The sequence below is a fragment of the Centropristis striata genome, chromosome 11 (genome assembly GCF_030273125.1).
Source record: "Centropristis striata isolate RG_2023a ecotype Rhode Island chromosome 11, C.striata_1.0, whole genome shotgun sequence".
Classification (NCBI taxonomy): Eukaryota; Metazoa; Chordata; class Actinopteri; order Perciformes; family Serranidae; genus Centropristis; species Centropristis striata.
This window is the reverse complement of record NC_081527.1, coordinates 26,139,718-26,158,461: the sequence shown is the minus strand read 5'-3', so window position 1 is coordinate 26,158,461 and position 18,744 is coordinate 26,139,718. Positions and strand designations below refer to the sequence as shown.

At 37.7% G+C, this 18,744-nt stretch overlaps 2 protein-coding genes across 2 annotated transcripts in view; both read right to left on the bottom strand.

Moving 5' to 3' along the window:
• LOC131980994 (HERV-H LTR-associating protein 1) overlaps nucleotides 1-18,744 on the bottom strand; it is an 84,870-nt gene that overhangs the window by 49,980 nt on the left and 16,146 nt on the right. The gene's annotated exons all lie outside the window — the stretch shown is intronic.
• Nucleotides 1,548-18,744, bottom strand: part of kcnq3 (potassium voltage-gated channel, KQT-like subfamily, member 3) — a 181,012-nt gene continuing 163,815 nt past the window's right edge. Inside the window, exons 11-16 of the mRNA XM_059345329.1 lie at nucleotides 13,242-13,441; nucleotides 12,083-12,188; nucleotides 5,919-6,050; nucleotides 5,736-5,831; nucleotides 4,280-4,364; nucleotides 1,548-2,860 (exon numbers count right to left, since the gene is read on the bottom strand). Of these exons, the coding sequence (XP_059201312.1) occupies nucleotides 2,150-2,860; nucleotides 4,280-4,364; nucleotides 5,736-5,831; nucleotides 5,919-6,050; nucleotides 12,083-12,188; nucleotides 13,242-13,441 (1,330 nt within the window). The 3' untranslated portion in view covers nucleotides 1,548-2,149. The remainder of the gene's footprint in view (nucleotides 2,861-4,279; nucleotides 4,365-5,735; nucleotides 5,832-5,918; nucleotides 6,051-12,082; nucleotides 12,189-13,241; nucleotides 13,442-18,744) is intronic.

Here is an 18,744-nt window from a genome sequence, read left to right as displayed (position 1 = left end):
TCACTTTCTGACTCTGAGAAATTCCTCTTCTTTTGGATTAAAACTTACTTTTAAACATTCTTTACCTCCTTCAACCAAAAAGTAAATAATCTTCGAACTGTTTGAGTTAGTAACTATAAGTACTGCGTATTTCTATTAAATGTATATGTTTATCTTTTTGGCCATATTCAATGTGGTAAACTCTCGAGGCGAGCCATCTGCATCAGGTATTTATTGTATATATATTATATATATTAGGGCGTGGTATTTAAATGACGCTTGTTTCGAGCCGCCACATTTATCACCAGCCGATCATTCTCACGCTGTGATTGGAGAGATACGATTTTTTGATAAATCCTACGTGAACCCTGTTGTAAGATGAAATATACGCTCAGATATACGCTTGTTTCTACGCTCGTTTGATAAATCAATGCCCAGATCTGTTAAAAATAAGACTTTGAGTGTATGTAAGACAAGTGGTTAATTAATTGGTTAGTCAGTCGACGCGTCGAAAAATAATCCTCAAAGATTTTGATAATCAGTCAATCAAAACAATGGCAGAAAAAAATGCTTTCATCCTCTACAATGTGGAGTTTTATTGAGCCGAATGTCTTTGTGTTGTGGACAGACAGGACAAGGCATTAAGAGACATCATCTTGGACATTTCTTGCTGTTTTCTGATAATAAATAGACCAAATGTGAACATAATTTGCTAAAAAAAACTCTGTAGTTTCAGCCCAAGTGTACATGTTAACTTTTGTCAGGTACTGAATGTTTTGTATCTTTATTTCCTAAAAAGTTTAAAGAAGATTGTTTCTTATTTGCATTTATCGTCATACATCAGAACTTTGTTAACTTTGGAGTAGACCGGGGCTTTATATCCATCATGCAACATTTTATCTGCAACAACTCCAGCTGTTCTACACATTTAATTCTTCCTTTATACTGCCAGGTGTTGGAGTCTGGCTCAGGTGTGAAAATGCTTAATTTAAAATATCTTCTTCACTATAGGCCTCTAGTTAGTGTTGGTGTTGAGACTTTTATTTATTTAGCTCTGGTCTATCAATCATGTTGCAGTGATGAACTGAAGTCAGCAGCTTTTGTAAATTAAAGACATACAGGTGGTTTATATCCCTGAATTCATGTGCCAACAAAGCAGCAGAGATTTAGTGTTTCAAATTCAAAGTTTTTCTTTCTTTTTTTTTTTTTTAACCTTTTTTAAACTGGAACATTTGTATGCATAAAGTGGTGACATACAACTGAAGAGCACAGTGGTGTGAAAACAAGTTGACTGAGCTGATCCCTGGAGGATCGACAGCACGACGTGAGAAAAGCAAAAGATGGAGGTGAAACACAAACGACTGCCAGCAACTAACCTGTGTTTGTTTACCCAAGTCTCTCTCTCTCTCTCTCTCTCTCTCTCTCTCTCTCTCTCTCTCTCTCTCTCTCTCTCTCTCTCTCTCTCTCTCTCTCTCTCTCTCTCTCTCTCTCTCTCACACTCTCACACTCTCACACTCTCTCACACACACACACACACACACACACACACACACACACACACACACACACACACACACACAGATTCGACATACAAAACTAAGAGACAGGAGACTTTTAATTCCACTATCAGCCTCCGACCGTCACCCCTAGAATGGTGCATTATCATGCAAACCATGCAAAAAACCATGAAAATGTATTCATATAAAAAAATAAGTGTTACAAAATGGCATAGCAAGTATATGTATCCATTCAATCGCTTTTTCCGTTTCCTGATATCCTGAACTTTGCAGTGTCTACACTAAAAATCGCATGCGTCACATGCAGTGCAGTTGGCTTTGCAGCAATAAAGCTTTTGGGTGTATATAGTATGTATATTAATGTTCTTTTTTATTTTAGCTAAATTTTTGCGAAGAGTGCGCTGTACAGAGTTTTACTTTACAAACTGTCTGTTCCCTTTTTATTTTTTCTGGGCAGTCTGGATGCCATGGCTCTCCGTGGATGAGGTCACTGACCTGGCTCACGCCCTGCAGCATCCAGGTGGAGAACACCCACCTGTCCTCCACAAGAGTTTGGTCCAGAGGTGTGGCTTTGACCCAAACTGTTTGGATTTAGAGGCGTGGGTTGGGTTAAGGTCTTCCCTCAGAGTTCTGTGGTGGCACACAAACGCCTCTCAGGGCGGCGTGTTCCACACAGCGTCACCAAACCCCTCCCCCGTGGAGGAGAGTGGCAGCGGCCCGCCGCTGGGCGTGAACGGGTCCGTGTCCGTGTCCGTCTCCCCCTCGGCCAGGTAGCTGGGCCTGGGTCTCGTCCAGCTGCCGTCCCCCATAGCCACCCCGGCCCCCATCGACAAATCTTCCCCTTCTTCCCGCTCCCCGGAGATGCTGAACCCGCTCGGCGAGCGCTCCAGCTCCTCGTGGTTCACCGATAGAAGTGAGAGCGGCGAGTCGCCCCCCCGCCCCCCTGTGGTCCTGCCCGGCCCTGCCGTCAGGTTCTGCAGGGAGCTGATGGGCAACACTGTGGGACGCTCGGTGTAGGTGGGGATGGCGGCGGGAGGGTGCCGTTGATGGGGGTGTGGCAGTGGCGGCGGCGGCGGCGGCTGATGGGCTGGGGGGGCGTTGCTTCCACCCAGCGGCCCGGTTCCCTCCCCGCCCCCTCGCTCTCGGCCACAGTACGGGTTCCCCTTGCTGACAGACATCTGGTAGGACATGTGCGGGAACGCCTCGGCATAGTTGAAGAAAACCCGCCGGATCTCGCCGTTCCCCGTGGGCTCGCAGGTCTCCAGGGTCATGTGGGCGCCACCTGCAGAGTCCACCTGCAGGTGCTCAGTGTGCTGGATGTGCATGTCCACCAGGAAGTCCAACTTCTTCTCCATGTCCTCCACCTGAGACAGAGACACGTCAGTCACGCCAACAACAACTTATATTGAGCAAAGTGTCATATGGACAGTTTTTTTTATTTCTGGAGTTTGCAGGGATTGCAATGGCGGCGCGTGTACATGCTGCAGCTCAGCACTCAACGTATTGGTACTCTATAGTTAGTTTATTAGCGGTTTACTGTCTTCTAAATGTCTCGTATGCTCGGCCTAATGTATTGTTTTAATGCATACAATGGCACTAAGTTGATGGTACAGTGAATGAATGACATGAATATACTAAGTGCTGAGAGAATGAGAATGTATCTTTTCTATTTACTATTTATTGAGATGAGATGTATCTTGTTATTTACTATTTATTATGCTTTTATGAGTCCAGTACCTGAGTGCATTGAATTTCATTGTATTTCTGTGCAATGACAAATAAAATCTAATCCAATCTAATATGCACTGATTTTCATATGGACTTTATTACTATGCAATATTTCTTTCTTTTTTAAATACACTATACTGGGCAATGTGTTATAATTTATGATCACTGCATAGCATCATATCTGCTTCTGGCAAATTGAATTGAAGACTGTGCACCTTACCTCCCTTTCTTGCCTATGTTTACATTATATTGTATAGTTTTATATTTTATATATATTTTATTTATTGTCCCACTGCTTTTTGGAGTCAGCTTTCAAATCTCATTGTACATGTGTATAGTCACAATAAAGGCATTCTATTCTATTCTTTTTTTCTCTTTTCTTTTCCTTTCTATTCTATTCTATTCTATTCTATTCTATTCTATTCTATTCTATTCCTTTCCATTCCTTTCCTTTCCTTTCCTTTCCTTTCCATTCCATTCCATTCCTTTCCATTCCATTCCATTCCATTCCTTTCTTTTCCATTCCTTTCCTTTCCTTTCCTTTCCTTTCCATTCCTTTCCATTCCTTTCCATTCCATTCCTTTCCATTCATTCCCTTTCCTTTCCATTTCATTCCATTCCATTCCATTCCTTTCCTTTCCTTTCCTTTCCTTTCCTTTCCTTTCCTTTCCTTTCCATTCCATTCCATTCTATTCTATTCTATTCTATTCTATTCCATTCCATTCCTTTCCATTCCATTCTATTCTATTCTATTCTAGAAGGTCATTAAAGTTCACAAATAAAACAAACATCAACATAAACATCAAAGTTTATAGAGACATATAAAGAATCAAAAGCACCAGGCTGAAATCATTCACACTCAAACGCTGCAGAATAAAAGTTTGTTTTGAGCCTTGACTAAAAAAATGGAAGTTGCAGATCTGCAGATGTTAAATGCAGGAGGGAGTCAGGACGTTTAGCACTTTATAGACAAGCAGAGAAGCTTTAGATTAAGACTAGTAGCCGGAGGAGAGAGGCCAAAACAAAGTGAGATGGTCACTATGGTTGATCCTCACCTGTCTCTCCACCCTGACAAATCTACCCATCATGCTTTGGTCTTCGGCGTCCGGCAGGGAGGCTTTGGTTAGGTATGACTCGTGCCTGGAACACAGGGACACTGAATAGACGTGGACTGCACACACATTCATTAGGAGGAAATAAACACATTTATATACACTGTAAAAAAAACTTTAAAAAAAAGTTATTTTCCAAGAATTTACTGTTTTATTTTACAGGGTTTGTATAGTTTTTTATATATTAAGTGCCATAAAAAAAGCTAAATTACTTTTATTACAAATATTAACCATAAAATAAAAGTTGAAATCTGTAAATTCATATAATGGGACTTTTTTTTTTTTTACAGTATAGCAGTGAATTATATGTGAACATACAAAAATTCACATCATAATGCTGAATATAAAACTAAGACAACTATGTTTAATTACAATAAAACTATTATTATTATTATTATTATTATTATTATTAAATGTAAAAAAATATTTAAAAAGAAATTGTAAAAAACTCTGGCAGCAAAAGTTGCCAAACACTTACTGTCATATATATATATATGTATATATTTAATTTAATTTTGTTTAAAGATTATACAGTAAATATATATGTATTTAAAAAATAATGTATATATATATGTATATATGTGTGTGTGTGTGTGTGTGTATCTGTACAATAATATAACATATTAATATATATATATATATATATTATATATATAAATATGTTATGTTATTCTATAAATAACTTTTTACAGTGTACGCAGAGCAACTTTTTTTTAGAAATAAAGAGGAATACTTTTTCATTTAAACTGTACTGTACTTAACAATATAATGTTGTACATGATAACATTTAAAAAATGTCACCAAGATAAATATATAGTTATGTGACATATAACGTTAACGTATAACGTTATAATTATGTGACAATAGCATTAATATACAGAAAGTACATACAATAAAGTAAATTCAACAAATAGTTGGCGTTATTTAAGCACTTTTTTAGTTATTTTCTTTTTCAGAAAGTCTAGTTTTGTTGTCCATTCATATGCTCTCTACACTGTAAAAAAATGTTTGCAGAAATTACAGTAAAACACTGTCAATTTACATCAGAAATAGGTCGTAAAATTTAAAATTGTATATCACTGTAGTAGACACTTTTAATTACCGTAAATCAAAGCATAGCACCAAACTTTTACTGTCATAAACTCTAGGAAACACACATTATTGCATGTAAAATTAATGGTGAAATACCATGATGTCAAAATTACACAATTACCTTAAAAATAACGGGATTATTCAGTCTGAAATACAGTTTTTTTTCTCTGATATTTACTGTGTAATTTTCAGTACAAAACCCGCTCACTGTATTTTTTACGGTGAAGTTCTGGCAACCACAGCTGCCGGTATTTTACCGTAAATTAAATCGATTATTTTTTACGGTCTATGAACAGAGCTACTGTACCTGGGCGACTGGTTGGGTGGGTAGGTAAAGGGCGTTTTCTGAGTTTTCTTCTGTTTGGGGGTGAGGGGGGGTCCAGGAGCAAGAATCATGTCGATCCTTAAAGGAAGAGAAACATGGTGAGCTGCAGAGGAGAGCAGAGATACGCTTCACTCAGACAGACGGAGCTGTGGAGCTGCTGCTCACCTTGTCTGGAGGTATTTGATTCTGCACAGCATGTCCAGGTGTCCAGCAGAGTACTGCTCGATCACGTCTTTGACATCGTAAGGCCTCAGAGTTTCCTTAAACCGCTTCTTGTTCAGGAGGAATTGCATGATCCTGTGAGAGAGAAAATTCAACATTTGGGATGGTAAAGTCACTGAAATCATGCGATCAAACTTGGTAAACTCTGGCCTCCTGTCTATCATAATACAGTTGACATACACTACTGGTCAAAAGTTTTAGAACACACCAACTTTTCCAGAATTTAATTGAAAATTATGCAGTTTAATGTCTCAGTGTACTCTGAAATTATCATTGAACATGATAGTCTTTTGAAAGTAAAAACAAGATTCAAAATCACATTTTATGTTGGACTAAACGACTAAAAAAAGACACAAAATGACAAAAAAAGACACAAAATGACAAAAAAAGACACCAAAAGACACAAAATGACAAAAAAAGACACCAAAAGACACAAAATGACTAAAAAAAGACACAAAATGACAAAAAAAGACACAAAATGACTTACAAAGACATGAACAGAATTCAAAAATGGACAAAATAGCCCAAGACTCCATAGAGTTAAGTTGTTAACCCATTTCTTGTTCCCTGAAAAAGGCCTACTTGTATAATTCTGAAATGTAAATTATTTTTCAGTTTTGGTTCAGCTTACCTTTTTTTATTTACCTCTGGCAGTTCACCACTTACCTTTCAAGCTGTTCATTTGACTTGAACTTCTTGAATTTCAATAAAAAACTGGAAAAATTGGGGTGTTCTAAAACTTTTGATCGGTAGTGTATATTCCCACATATTTCCCACATAATTGTTGGATAACTGTTTTGTTCCTGCCCTGTTGGACCTGTTGGTGCCATGTCCCCTTGGTTTTTGTGTCTTAATCTTACAACCTTCTTTAACCACAGAGTTGTTAAATAACTATTTTTTAAATGTGTATTTTTGGAGTGACTCCTAAATCTATGCATAGGACCAATGGGCAGAACAATGGGCCTCATGCAACAACTTATTATCTTAAAATTTCTTTTACTTTGTAATTTTAATTTTATATGGATTTCCAACCATCCATCCATTTTCATTCGCTTATCTGGTGGCTGGGTCGCGGGGGCAGCAGGTTAGGCGTCCCTCTCCCCAGCCACAACGTCCATCCTCCTGGACCCCGAGGCGTTCCCAGTCAAGTGAGAGATATAATCCCTCCACCGTGTTCTGGGTCTTCCCCGGGGCCTCCTACCAGGCGGACAAACCCGGAACTCCTCTAAAGGAGGCGCCCGGGAGGATCCTAACCAGATGCCTGAACCACCTCAGCTGGTTCCTTTCAACGCGAAGGAGTAGCTGCTCTACTCCGAGCTCCCTCCGGATGTCTGAGCTCCTCCCCCTATCTCTTCAGCCACCCTACGGAGGAAACTTAGGCCGATTGTATCCAGGATCTCGTTCTTTCGGTCACTACCCAAAGTTCATGACCATAAGTGAAGGTTGGAACATAAATGGAGCGGTAAATCGAGAGCTTTGCCTTCTGGCTCAGCTCCTTCTTCACCACGACCAACGATCCGGTACAACACCTGGATTTACAAACTCAAAATCACTTATACGTACAATTGTTTAGTTGAAAAACGAACTCAGATTTGTACCACCAGAGGAAATTAAAAATAGAAGAAAATCTGTGTTTGAACAAGTGGTTCTTGCATGAAGCGTGTTGAGTGGTCCCCAAACTGTTAACATGCCTAAAGATCTGAGCATTTAACCTGCTTGGGCCTTAATATGATCTGTATTATTTGAGCCAAGCCAAAGTCAAACTCTTCATCCATCCACAGCCACTTATCCTGGTCAAGGTCCAGGAGGCCCAAGATTTCACCAGACCACATTAGTTATATAATGTCTCCAGCATGTTCCAGGTTGGTCGGACATCCCGAAAAACCTCAAGGCAAACTGAATCCAAACCGCCTCCACAGGCTCCTTTCTGAGGATGTCTAAGCTTCTTGGACTCTATGTAGTCTAGACGGATTTCAGAAAAAAGGCGAGGAGCATTTATGGGTACAAGTCGGGAACCGGCCTACCTTACATATCTCAAGGGTGCTGAGTCCAAAAAAATGGTTCCCAAGCGAAATTTTGAGTTTTTGACCTTCTAATTTGTATCAAATGGCCAATTGCCCATCTTGCTCAGTCATTGGACCATTTCCCCTTAGTTTTTTTGTAAGTAGGCAATCAAAGATGAGGAAATTAAGTTTCTGGATCTATAGTCTAGGGTCAGAGCAAGGATATAGTGGAGGCTCAGTGTCTTTTTATGTACATATACATAAAACACGTACATACACGTATATATATGTATATATACATATATACGTATATATACGTATATATATGTATATATATGCAAAATACCAACTGGAACATTTAAAAGTGATATTGATTGAATATTTATGTCGGCCTTAAAAAAACCACACAAATAATGCTTAATTTCACCTTAAAAGTTGGTATTTTGCATATATATATATATACATAAAAAGACACTGAGCCTCCACTATATCCTTGCTCTGACCCTAGACTATAGATCCAGAAACTTAATTTCCTCATCTTTGATTGCCTACTTACAAAAAAAAAATGGTCCAACAACTGAGCAAGATGGGCAATTTGGCCGCCATATTGATATGCAAATGAGAAGGTCAAAAACTCAAAATTTCGCCGGTTCCTGACTTGTACCCATAAATGCTCCTCACTTTCACTTTTTGGACAATTCCGTCTAGACTAATGGGGGAGTACGGCCCCCTTATCAAAGACACTCATTTGCCAGTACTGCACTAATCTGTAAAGATGTGGGTTAACCGATCTGCCTGTCGATCTCATGTTCATCTTACTGTAACTTATAAATAAGACCCAAAGAAAAGCACATTCAGTCTTGTGATTATATCTCACTTTCAACCTGGAGTCCTTTTGTTGGTGGCATGGCATCACGTGACTGTTGGTCTCAGCAGAATCAATCATTTTTTTAATCTTTAATTTAATCTTTTTAACAGGATGTGATTGGTGCAAAAGCTTTATTTTAAATGACACATGAGGAATAAAGTGATTCTGAATATCACTATTTTAAGCTTTGTTTTGGTTACTTTTTTCTAAGAGAAACTTTTGTGACCTATGATCCCTTCCAGGACTGTTAAAGTTCAAACTCCTGTTTCCACAGTTTCTTTCTATCATAAACAGTGGACTTTTGGCCATCTTTTAAAGGAAACTTCTTCTGTTTGTGGCTGGGATCAAAGAGCACCACCTGGTCTTTGGCATGCTCTTCCCAGCTCTGTCTGATTGTACCTCCAATCAAACCCAACAGTTCTTTGAAAGTCCTCTCCAACCTTGTGTCCACCCCGCCACCCACCGAGCTCCGTCTTTTGTCCCTCAGAACTCCCACTGTGAGCCGACTTGAACCCGACTCTTCCCAGAGTCAGCGCGGCAGCACGAGCCTCCGTGTTTGGCAGAAATGTCTTCTGTCCTGACACTGAAACCTGTTTGGTCTGAGCATCCCATTCAGACCCATTCAGCCCCGGAATAATGGTGTGGAAGGAAGCAGCGCTTTCACAGGGTTAATCACTCATCTCACAGAGCCTCACACTGGATTGAATTCCTGCATTATGTCAGTGTGTGGCCTATAGATTCACCACTGTCTGCTGTCTGACTCCTGCTGCATCCAACATCCATTCCCTTTAGCATTTTAAACTCCTGAAAATCTACACTAAAAGCTTGATAATTGTTTTTCGGTTTTTAAGTTAAATTAGCTTAATTTGGTTGAAAGTTAGTTAACTGACCAAAGAAGAACTGCACTGTAAAAAATGTCTGTAGATTTTACAGTGAAAATCTATGACAGTAAAAGACGTAAAATGATAAATGGGTTAATTCAGTTTCAGTAACAATGAAACACCGTAAATGTATATATCAGCCAAAAACAGTAGTTTTTACAGTTTTGTTTTTTGAAAAAATATTAGCTTGAAGCATGAAGCTTTATTGATAGGGAGAGACAGAGTGAAGGGGAAGACATGCGGGAAAGGGCTCCGAGTCGGATTCGAACCTGGGCCTCTATGGTATGTGTATACAAGTTGTCACTATCATTTTTGGATTTATTTTTTGTACAAAATACTTTTTCTCACTGTTAAATGTACTAAACACCATATCTCTAACAGAAATATACTGTAATATTTAATGGTAAAATCTATGCAGCATTAATAAAAAGTATTTTCTTGTCAGTTATATGGCAGAACAGCGTTTCTTTTAATGTAAAACGATTTATTTATCCAATAAAAAGTGGAATAAAATGGCAATCTTACACATGACATCAATAGTGCCAATATATTTTTACCTTAATATTAAAAAAGTTCTACCGTATTTATTAAGGTAAAGTTCTGGCAACCACAGCTGCTGGTTTTTAACCGTAACAACAACAGGGTTTTTTTTTTTTACAGTGTGAAGCTATTTTGGTGTAGGTTAGTGTGGTATGTCTGACACATTAATTTACACATATGATCACTATGTATCACGTGTGTAAAAGTACACATGCATAGAGATCCTTGTGTGTGTACAAGGATTTAAACCTCCACAGGGAACCTGAACACCAGGCTAAAAACACTGTTTCCCAGTTTCCAGACTTACAGTACAGTGCACCTTGGAGTATACTCCTACATCATTGTGACAAAACAAGGAAACCTGCAGGTCAACAAAAAGAAGCTTTTCAGCTGCTATCAAGAGGTTTCTGAGTGCTCTTTGGTTTTATACTGCATTTTATTTTAGCTACAATACAAGAACTTAGAATACCAGTTCTGATAAGAACCAGTGGTGTAGTGTACCTGATACTATACCCACTGGTAAAGGGGAGTGATTTGCGTATACCCAGTGGTTTACTCTGCGTGCTACCCCGGTGTACGCCCTATATACTCGCTAGATTTTATTTTATTTTTTCATATATCGGTATATATACGGTGCTTTATTCGTGAACAATCAGGCTACTTTGGGCCGTAGCCGACACCCAAACAAGCAAACCAACTTCTGTCTTTGTCATGAACTGACCAACTTTTAGCTCTCAGGACATCCCCAGGTCCCGCCCACCTCCAAACAACCCGTTGTCATGGGAACGACAACGACTGACAGGCTTCTCAGTGTATGTAGGTGTATGTCATGTTCATGAACATCAGGGAAATCACAGAACTATGAACGGGTGTGTGTCCAACCAATCACAGAGCAGCTTTCCTAACTGATGTGTCCAGTCTCATTGATGCTGCATGCTAACATGTTGATAACAGACCCAGTCTGTCAGAATGCTCTCAAGATGTATACTGGAGGCTCTGCATAGTGAATGTGATTCAGATTCAGATGTCTTTTAGTTCAAGAATACAAAAACATCTGAATCTGAATCACATTCATGAATGCATATCCTCCAGTATACATCTTGTTGTTGTAAGATGTGCTGTTCTGGGACGGTGAGTACGACTAAAGACAGTATACCCACTGCAAAAAACTAGACCACATCACTGATAAGAACCTTTAAAAAAGCTCTTAGCTGCACACTGTAACAAATTGTTGTAAGAAAACAGCCAAATTGTGACAGTAACATACTGTTTTCCATTAAAAAGGTATTATACTGTAGAAAACAATGCATTCTGGCCAATATTTGTAGGTAGTTTGCCGTTTCCCATAAAATATATGACATATATATCTATGATATTTTCTAAGTCTCTTCTTGTCCACATTTTTAATGGCTGTATTTTACTCAACTAACTCATTCAGTATATGCAATATTAAAATGACTGAGGTTACAGTGAAGACAGTGCTTACTTCATAGTAATTGGCTTTCAGACAGTAATATGCTCTATTTACAAAAAATGACTGCATTGTATACTTCAACAATATTGCAACTAGCTTCAGCACTATACTGTGTTTTAGTCTACTGTAAAAATCAATGAAATGCAGGATTTTACTGTAATTCAGTATGTGGTTTTATCACAGTAATATACTGTAAAGTAGATAACAGTAGAGGAACTGTAACATTAACAGTAGAATGCTGGAAACCCTGCTGCCAGTATTTTACTGTTCATTTACAAGACAATTGTTTACAGTGCAGTATCATTGCAACTTTCATTAAAAGTACATGTAGAGCTCCTCACCTGACCGCCCGGATGACCAGCTTCAGTGTGGGGATCATCTCCTCCATGAGGATGTCTGGGGGGAAGCCCCGCTCCTCTAAGGCTGGTTCTGCCAGGGCTCCGGCATCTGACGGAGGAAACAACAGCAAAACAATTATCTTGAATCTTGAAATTACAGCCAACGAATCAGTCAGTTACCTTGGATGTGTGTTAGACTGCAATTTAAGTGGCATAGGTCAGGCACAGAAGGCAATCACCAAAATAAACCATAGGGTCAGTTTTCTGGCCAGAATTTCTACATTTCTAGATAGAAAAACAATGGTCATTTTGGCAGGAGACTTAATTCAGCCGTATTTTGATTATGCATGTGGCTCATGGTATAATGCCGTCACAATGAATTTGAAGCATAGGCTACAGACCTCACAAAACAAATGAATCAGACTTATTCTGGATCTCCCCATGAGAACCCACCTCGAATCATCCCACTTTGATAAGGTGGGATGGTTGAAGGTGGAGGATCGTGTATCTCAGATGCAGTTATGTATGGTACACAGGTGTGCTTATGGGGATGTACCCAATTATTTAAAAAATTATTTCAATAGAGTAAAAGAAATTCACCGCTATTCCACTAGGGGAAGCTTAACAGATTTTGTACCACCTAGAGTTAAGACAAACATGGGTAAAAAGTCCTTTCTTTATGCTGGAACAATTCTTTGGAACAGGTTACCTGGCCCACTTAAATCAATCAGAAGCATACGCAGTTTTAAACAAAACTTGAAAAAATGGTTCAAACACCAATCTTAGAATGTTGGCAATCTGTATCTGTCGTGTATATTTGAAACTGTAATTTATGTTTTTATGTGGCTTATGAATGATTGATGCATGTATGTATGAATATAAGAATGGTACTTGTTTGATTTATGTAAGATATGCTGCTACTGTCCCCTGTCTCCTGCCTTATAGGGACCACAATGGAAATAAGCCTTAGGGCTTTATTGTGTCATCCCTGACTATTTTTGATCTATTTATATTACGTATGACACAGGTTGCTGTTTCATATTTTTTATATCAAGAATGGTCAAATAAAATCAATCAATCTCATGTGAGATTTGTGCATCAGAAAACTACAGAAGAACTCCAAGATGGCGTCCACACACACTGGCAGCCTCTCTCGTCCCACCTTCAGAGCTCTGGCGGAGGGTGTAGGCCTTCATGCGGAAGGCGGTGCGGAAGCGTTCCCGGTTGCTGAAGCCGGCAGGTTTGGGCTCCTTGGACGGACTCTCCTCGATGGAGTCGGCGTTTCCCATCAGCCTCTTCCCTGTTCCCACTGATGGCCGCGCGTTGGGAAGGCGAACACGCTCCAGTAAACTCAGCTTTTGGCTTAATGGAAATAAAGAAAGAGATAAATTGTGGAGGATGAGGAAATCATAACATACATATACTAAATGCACTGCAAAAAAGGTGTGTCTTTGGTTTGACTGTTCTCAACTTTCTTATTTTACAGCTTAACAGTCTGAAGAAAATTTCTCAAAACTTCTGAAGCAATAAATAGACAACGTAGTACAAGAATCTTGCATAAAGTTGACATTGAGTGATGATTCTGCAAATTTAGATACAGTGAAAACTTGTTGAGCTGTTTGTATCCTGCATAGAAAATCAGCAGGATCAACCATAACCCACTATTACACTTTACTGTGTGTAAGGTAAAAAAAACGGCAGCTGTGGTTGCCAGAACTTTACCATAATAAATACGGTAGAACTTTTTTTAATATTACGGTAAAAAGATATTAGCACTGTTGATTTCACGTTGAAGATTGCCACTTTATTCCATTTTTTATTGTATAAATAAAACGTTTTTCCATCAAAAGAAATACTGTTCTGCCATAAAATTGACAAGAAAATACTTTATAAAATAAAAGTAAAATAGGTAAATTAAAGATTTTACCATTAAATATTACAGTATATTTTTGTTAGCGATATGGTGTTTAGTGCATTTAACAGTGGGAATTTTTTGTCTTACGAGAAATAAATGCAAAAAATAGCGATTGCTTGTATATATATTACAGTATATTTTTGCTACAAACACGGTGCCAGTGTATTTTACAGTGGAGTAATGTATTTTTCAAAAAATAACTGTAAAAAATACAGTTTTGACTGATATATACATTTACAGTGTTTCATTGTTATTGAAACTGAATTAACCCATTTATCATTTTACGGTCTTTTACTGTCCTGGTTTAGCAGTTTTTCACAGTAAAATTCACAGTGTAGGTCAAAAGATTGAATTGGACTAAAATGGATTGACTGAAGTTGAAGTTCTTTGGGCTTTTAAGCTCTTGAAAAATCTTTTTTTTTTTTAATAAATCCTGCTGAAATTAGCTAGACATCAATCAGTCCTTTGACCTGCAGCTGTGCACTGGTTTGTGTCTCTTCGTGGCATTATTGTGCTCTCAAACAACAAGAGCGTCTTCTAAAGCAGCTATTCTCAACCTTGGGACCCCAGTTGGGGTCGCGAGATGATTTCTGGGGGTCGTCAAATCATTTTGGAAGTCAGCTCTGTCTCCACTGTGTTAAAGTGTTCATGTGTTAATGTGTTTTAGTCTTTTTGGTCATTTTGTGTCTTTTTATAGTCATTTTGTGTCTTTTTTATCATTTTGTAGTCAATTTGTGTCTTTTTTGTTATTTTGTGTCTTTTTTTAGTCATTTTGTGTCTTTTTTGGTAATTTTGTGTCTTTTTTAATCATTTTGTGGTCAATTTGTGTCTTTTTGGTCATTTTGTGTCTTTTTTTAGTCATTTTATGTCTTTTTTGTTAATTTTGTGTCATTTTTTGGTCATTTTATGTCTTTTTAAAATCCTTTTGTGGTCAATTTGTACCTTTTTTGGTCATTTTTTGGTCATTTTGTGTCTTTTTTTGGTCATTTGTGTCTTTTTTTGTTATTTTGTGTCTTTTTTAGTCATTTTGTGTCTTTTTTTTATCATTTTGTGGTCAATTTGTGCCTTTTTGGTCATTTTGTGTCTTTTTTTGGTCATTTTATGTCTTTTTTAAATCCTTTTGTGGTCAATTTGTACTTTTTTTAGTCATTTTTTGGTCATTTTGTGTCTTTTTTGGTCATTTGTGTCTTTTATTGGTCATTTTGTGTCTTTTTTGGTCAATTTGTGTCTTTTTTTTGGTCATTTTGTGTCTTTTTTGGTCATTTTGTGTCTTTTTTTGGTAATTTTGTTCCCTTTTTTTGGTCAATTTGTGTCTTTTTATAGTCATTTTGTGTCTTTTTTATCATTTTGTAGTCAATTTGTGTCTTTTTTGTTATTTTGTGTCTTTTTTTAGTCATTTTGTGTCTTTTTTTAGTCATTTTGTGTCTTTTTTTTATCATTTTGTGGTCAATTTGTGCCTTTTTGGTCATTTTGTGTCTTTTTTGGTAATTTTGTGTCTTTTTTTGGTCATTTTATGTCTTTTTTAAATCCTTTTGTGGTCAATTTGTACCTTTTTTAGTCATTTTTTGGTCATTTTGTATCTTTTTTGGTCATTTGTGTCTTTTATTGGTCATTTTGTGTCTTTTTTGGTCAATGTGTGTCTTTTTTTGGTCATTTTGTGTCTTTTTTGGTAATTTTGTGTCTTTTTTTGGTAATTTTGTTTCCTTTTTTTGGTCAATTTGTGTCTTTTTTTAGTCATTTTGTGTCTTTTTTGGTAATTTTGTGTCTTTTTTTAATCATTTTGTGGTCAATTTGTGTCTTTTTGGTCATTTTGTGTCTTTTTTTAGTCATTTTGTGTCTTTTTTGTTAATTTTGTGTAATTTTTTGGTCATTTAATGTCTTTTATTGGTCATTTTGTGTCTTTTTTGGTAATTTTGTGTCTTTTTTTTATCATTTTGTGGTCAATTTGTGCCTTTTTTGGTCATTTTTTGTTAATTTTGTGTCTTTTTTTGGTCATTTAATGTCTTTTATTGGTCATTTTGTGTCTTTTTTGGTAATTTTGTGTCTTTTTTTTATCATTTTGTGGTCAATTTGTGCCTTTTTGGTCATTTTGTGTCTTTTTTTTAGTCATTTTGTGTCTTTTTTGGTAATTTTGTGTCTTTTTTTGGTCATTTTATGTCTTTTTTTAAATCCTTTTGTGGTCAATTTGTACCTTTTTTAGTCATTTTTCGGTCATTTTGTGTCTTTTTTTGGTCATTTGTGTCTTTTATTGGTCATTTTGTGTCTTTTTTGGTCAATTTGTGTATTTTTTTTGGTCATTTTGTGTCTTTTTTGGTCAATTTGTGTCTTTTTTTTTGGTCATTTTGTGTCTTTTGGGTGATCTGAACTGTGTGTGTGAGATTGTGTTCAGTGAGTGGGGGTCGCGGACAACATGCATGTTAAATTGGGGGTCGCGACTCAAAAAGGTTGAGAACTGCTGCTCTAAAGGAATCCCTCTCAGCTACGACTTTCCTTAAATCTGACTTTCCTCTAACAGAGTTAAAGTCTTCACGGTCTGCAGCCTCGACTTAACAATCCTGCTCTGCTGGCAGAAGGAAGCCTCAAAGAGCTGCGAGGAATCAGTCTCCTTTATTGTCCAGTGGCTGACAATATTTGGCAGCACAAAGACCAGAGCTCCCTGGGTAAAATAAGACTCCTGTGTGCCTTGGAAGAGGCAAAGAGGCGGGGTAACCGGAGCCGGCGGGAGCCCGGACGGGGGCCTCTGAAACGTGGAGCGTTCTCAGCGACTTTGCTCCCACAGCAGACACACAATATGAGCCTCTATGTGGCCTCGGGGCAGAATAGGGACGGCAGATTACGGCGCTGAGAGGCTGCAGAATAGGAAGCTTTAAAGGAAGAGAGAATCTCTTTCTGACCGCTTCTCCAGCGAATAAAGAGCAGAAAATTACACGTGATTATCCCGTGGACAACAGGAAAAAATAATGTTCCTTATCTCCCACAGCTCGGCCTTCCCAAGACACACACACTCAGATTGGTTTACTCCATATGCAAAAACCTACAGGGATTATAATAAAAGATGAATCACATTCACTGCAACTTGGGTCTTATTTTGTAGTTTTTTTTACTTTGTTTTAAGCTTCATGTCAACATAATACAGGTTATAAACGAACAGGCTACTTCACCAGAGACACTTTATTTGGAAAGAAAGTGAATGCACCTGAAATGTTGGTATAATGCCTGATTGCTCTGAAAACTGGATGCACACAAATACAGTAGGTCAAAGTTAAACAGGACTGTGTTTTACGAACTATGATGATGTTTACAGCTGACAGTTTGGGGTCATAATTTAACTGTTTATCTTTCTTTTCTTATCCCAAAATGTTTGTCTAAGCTGTTAGCTGGCTTCTCTTTAATGTGGTGAGTATGATGTTATAATTATTGACATTATTATTGATAGAAATTATGAAAACAGCAATAAAAAATAGGTCAAAGACTCTCTGAGGGTACACAGTTAATGTACTGAAAGGTACTTTATATGTATATGTCCAAAAACTCTTTAAATGGCAGCTGCATCAGCTCAGTCAGGACAGGAAACAGAACTGACTATGCATTAAAGTTTGAGTCTCTTGTTCATTTGTCCTGTTACAGGCGGTAACCTCCTGGTCTGAGCATGGAGGCAAACCAGGAAGTGCCTTAAGCTGTATTCTACCGAAAATTCCAGCAGGGGGCGCTAAGTTTGGCTGCAAATACAAATTCTGTCCATTCATTTCACTGCAAAATTTGAAAACTTCTCACTTGATTTATTACCTCAGAAATGTTTTTCAGGACAACACTATGGTCTCAATCACTAGTAAAAAATATTCTTCAAGACAATTTGATGTCAATAGTTCTAATAATGGCCCCATTTAGAAGAAAACAGAAGATAAAGAATCGTATGATTTGGGGCGGGGCTACCTTTGATTGACAGGTCACTAACAAGGCGAGCGTCACCAGGAGAGAAGCAGAACAATGCGTATCCACGGCAACGTGTCAATAAAGTTATAGATAACGTTAGATAGATATAAAAGAGGACGTTTAGCGGTTTGGTCTCATAACTTTGACCCTTTCACTGTATTTTCACTTAATGACAGTTTATTTGAACGTTTTCTTCAGTAAAAATGTCTTGTTCAGCGTTTGGTTGGACTAACAGACACTCCAAGGAGTCGCTGCTCAGTTTTCTGAGGTCAGTAACAAACATTTTGTTTTTGTTTTTTTCTCACTCAGATCCTTCTTACTGTTCCAAAGTCTGATGTGAAAGTGAGCATTCCTTCATCATCAGGAGCCTCCTGATGGAGGAGCAGCTCCCAGAATCACTCACTTCTTTTACATCCCTTCTTAAGACCCCAAGACTCACTTTTATGTAGTATTATCACCTCTTTGTATCATCTTTTTAGTGATTTTATTGCCTATATTTCTCTTTACTGTCTTCATTGTTTCATTTGTCTTCTGTCCTAAGGTTATAATAGTTTTGGATTTTTCATTAGTTTTAGTTTTAATTTCGTTGTGAATTTTTGTTTTCAAATTCAGTTAGTTTTAGTTCGTTTTTAGAGTGAGTTTTCTAGTTTTAGTTTAGTTTTTAGTTTTTGAAAATGCTTAGTTTTAGTTTAGTTTTTATTAGTTTTAGTGTTAGTTTTAGTTTTTTTGTAATGGGCTATGTGTTGGGTGCCAGATTCAAAGAGGTCATAATAAATGTTTCCTTTATTTCCTTTGGTTTATCATCTCAGCCCCAATA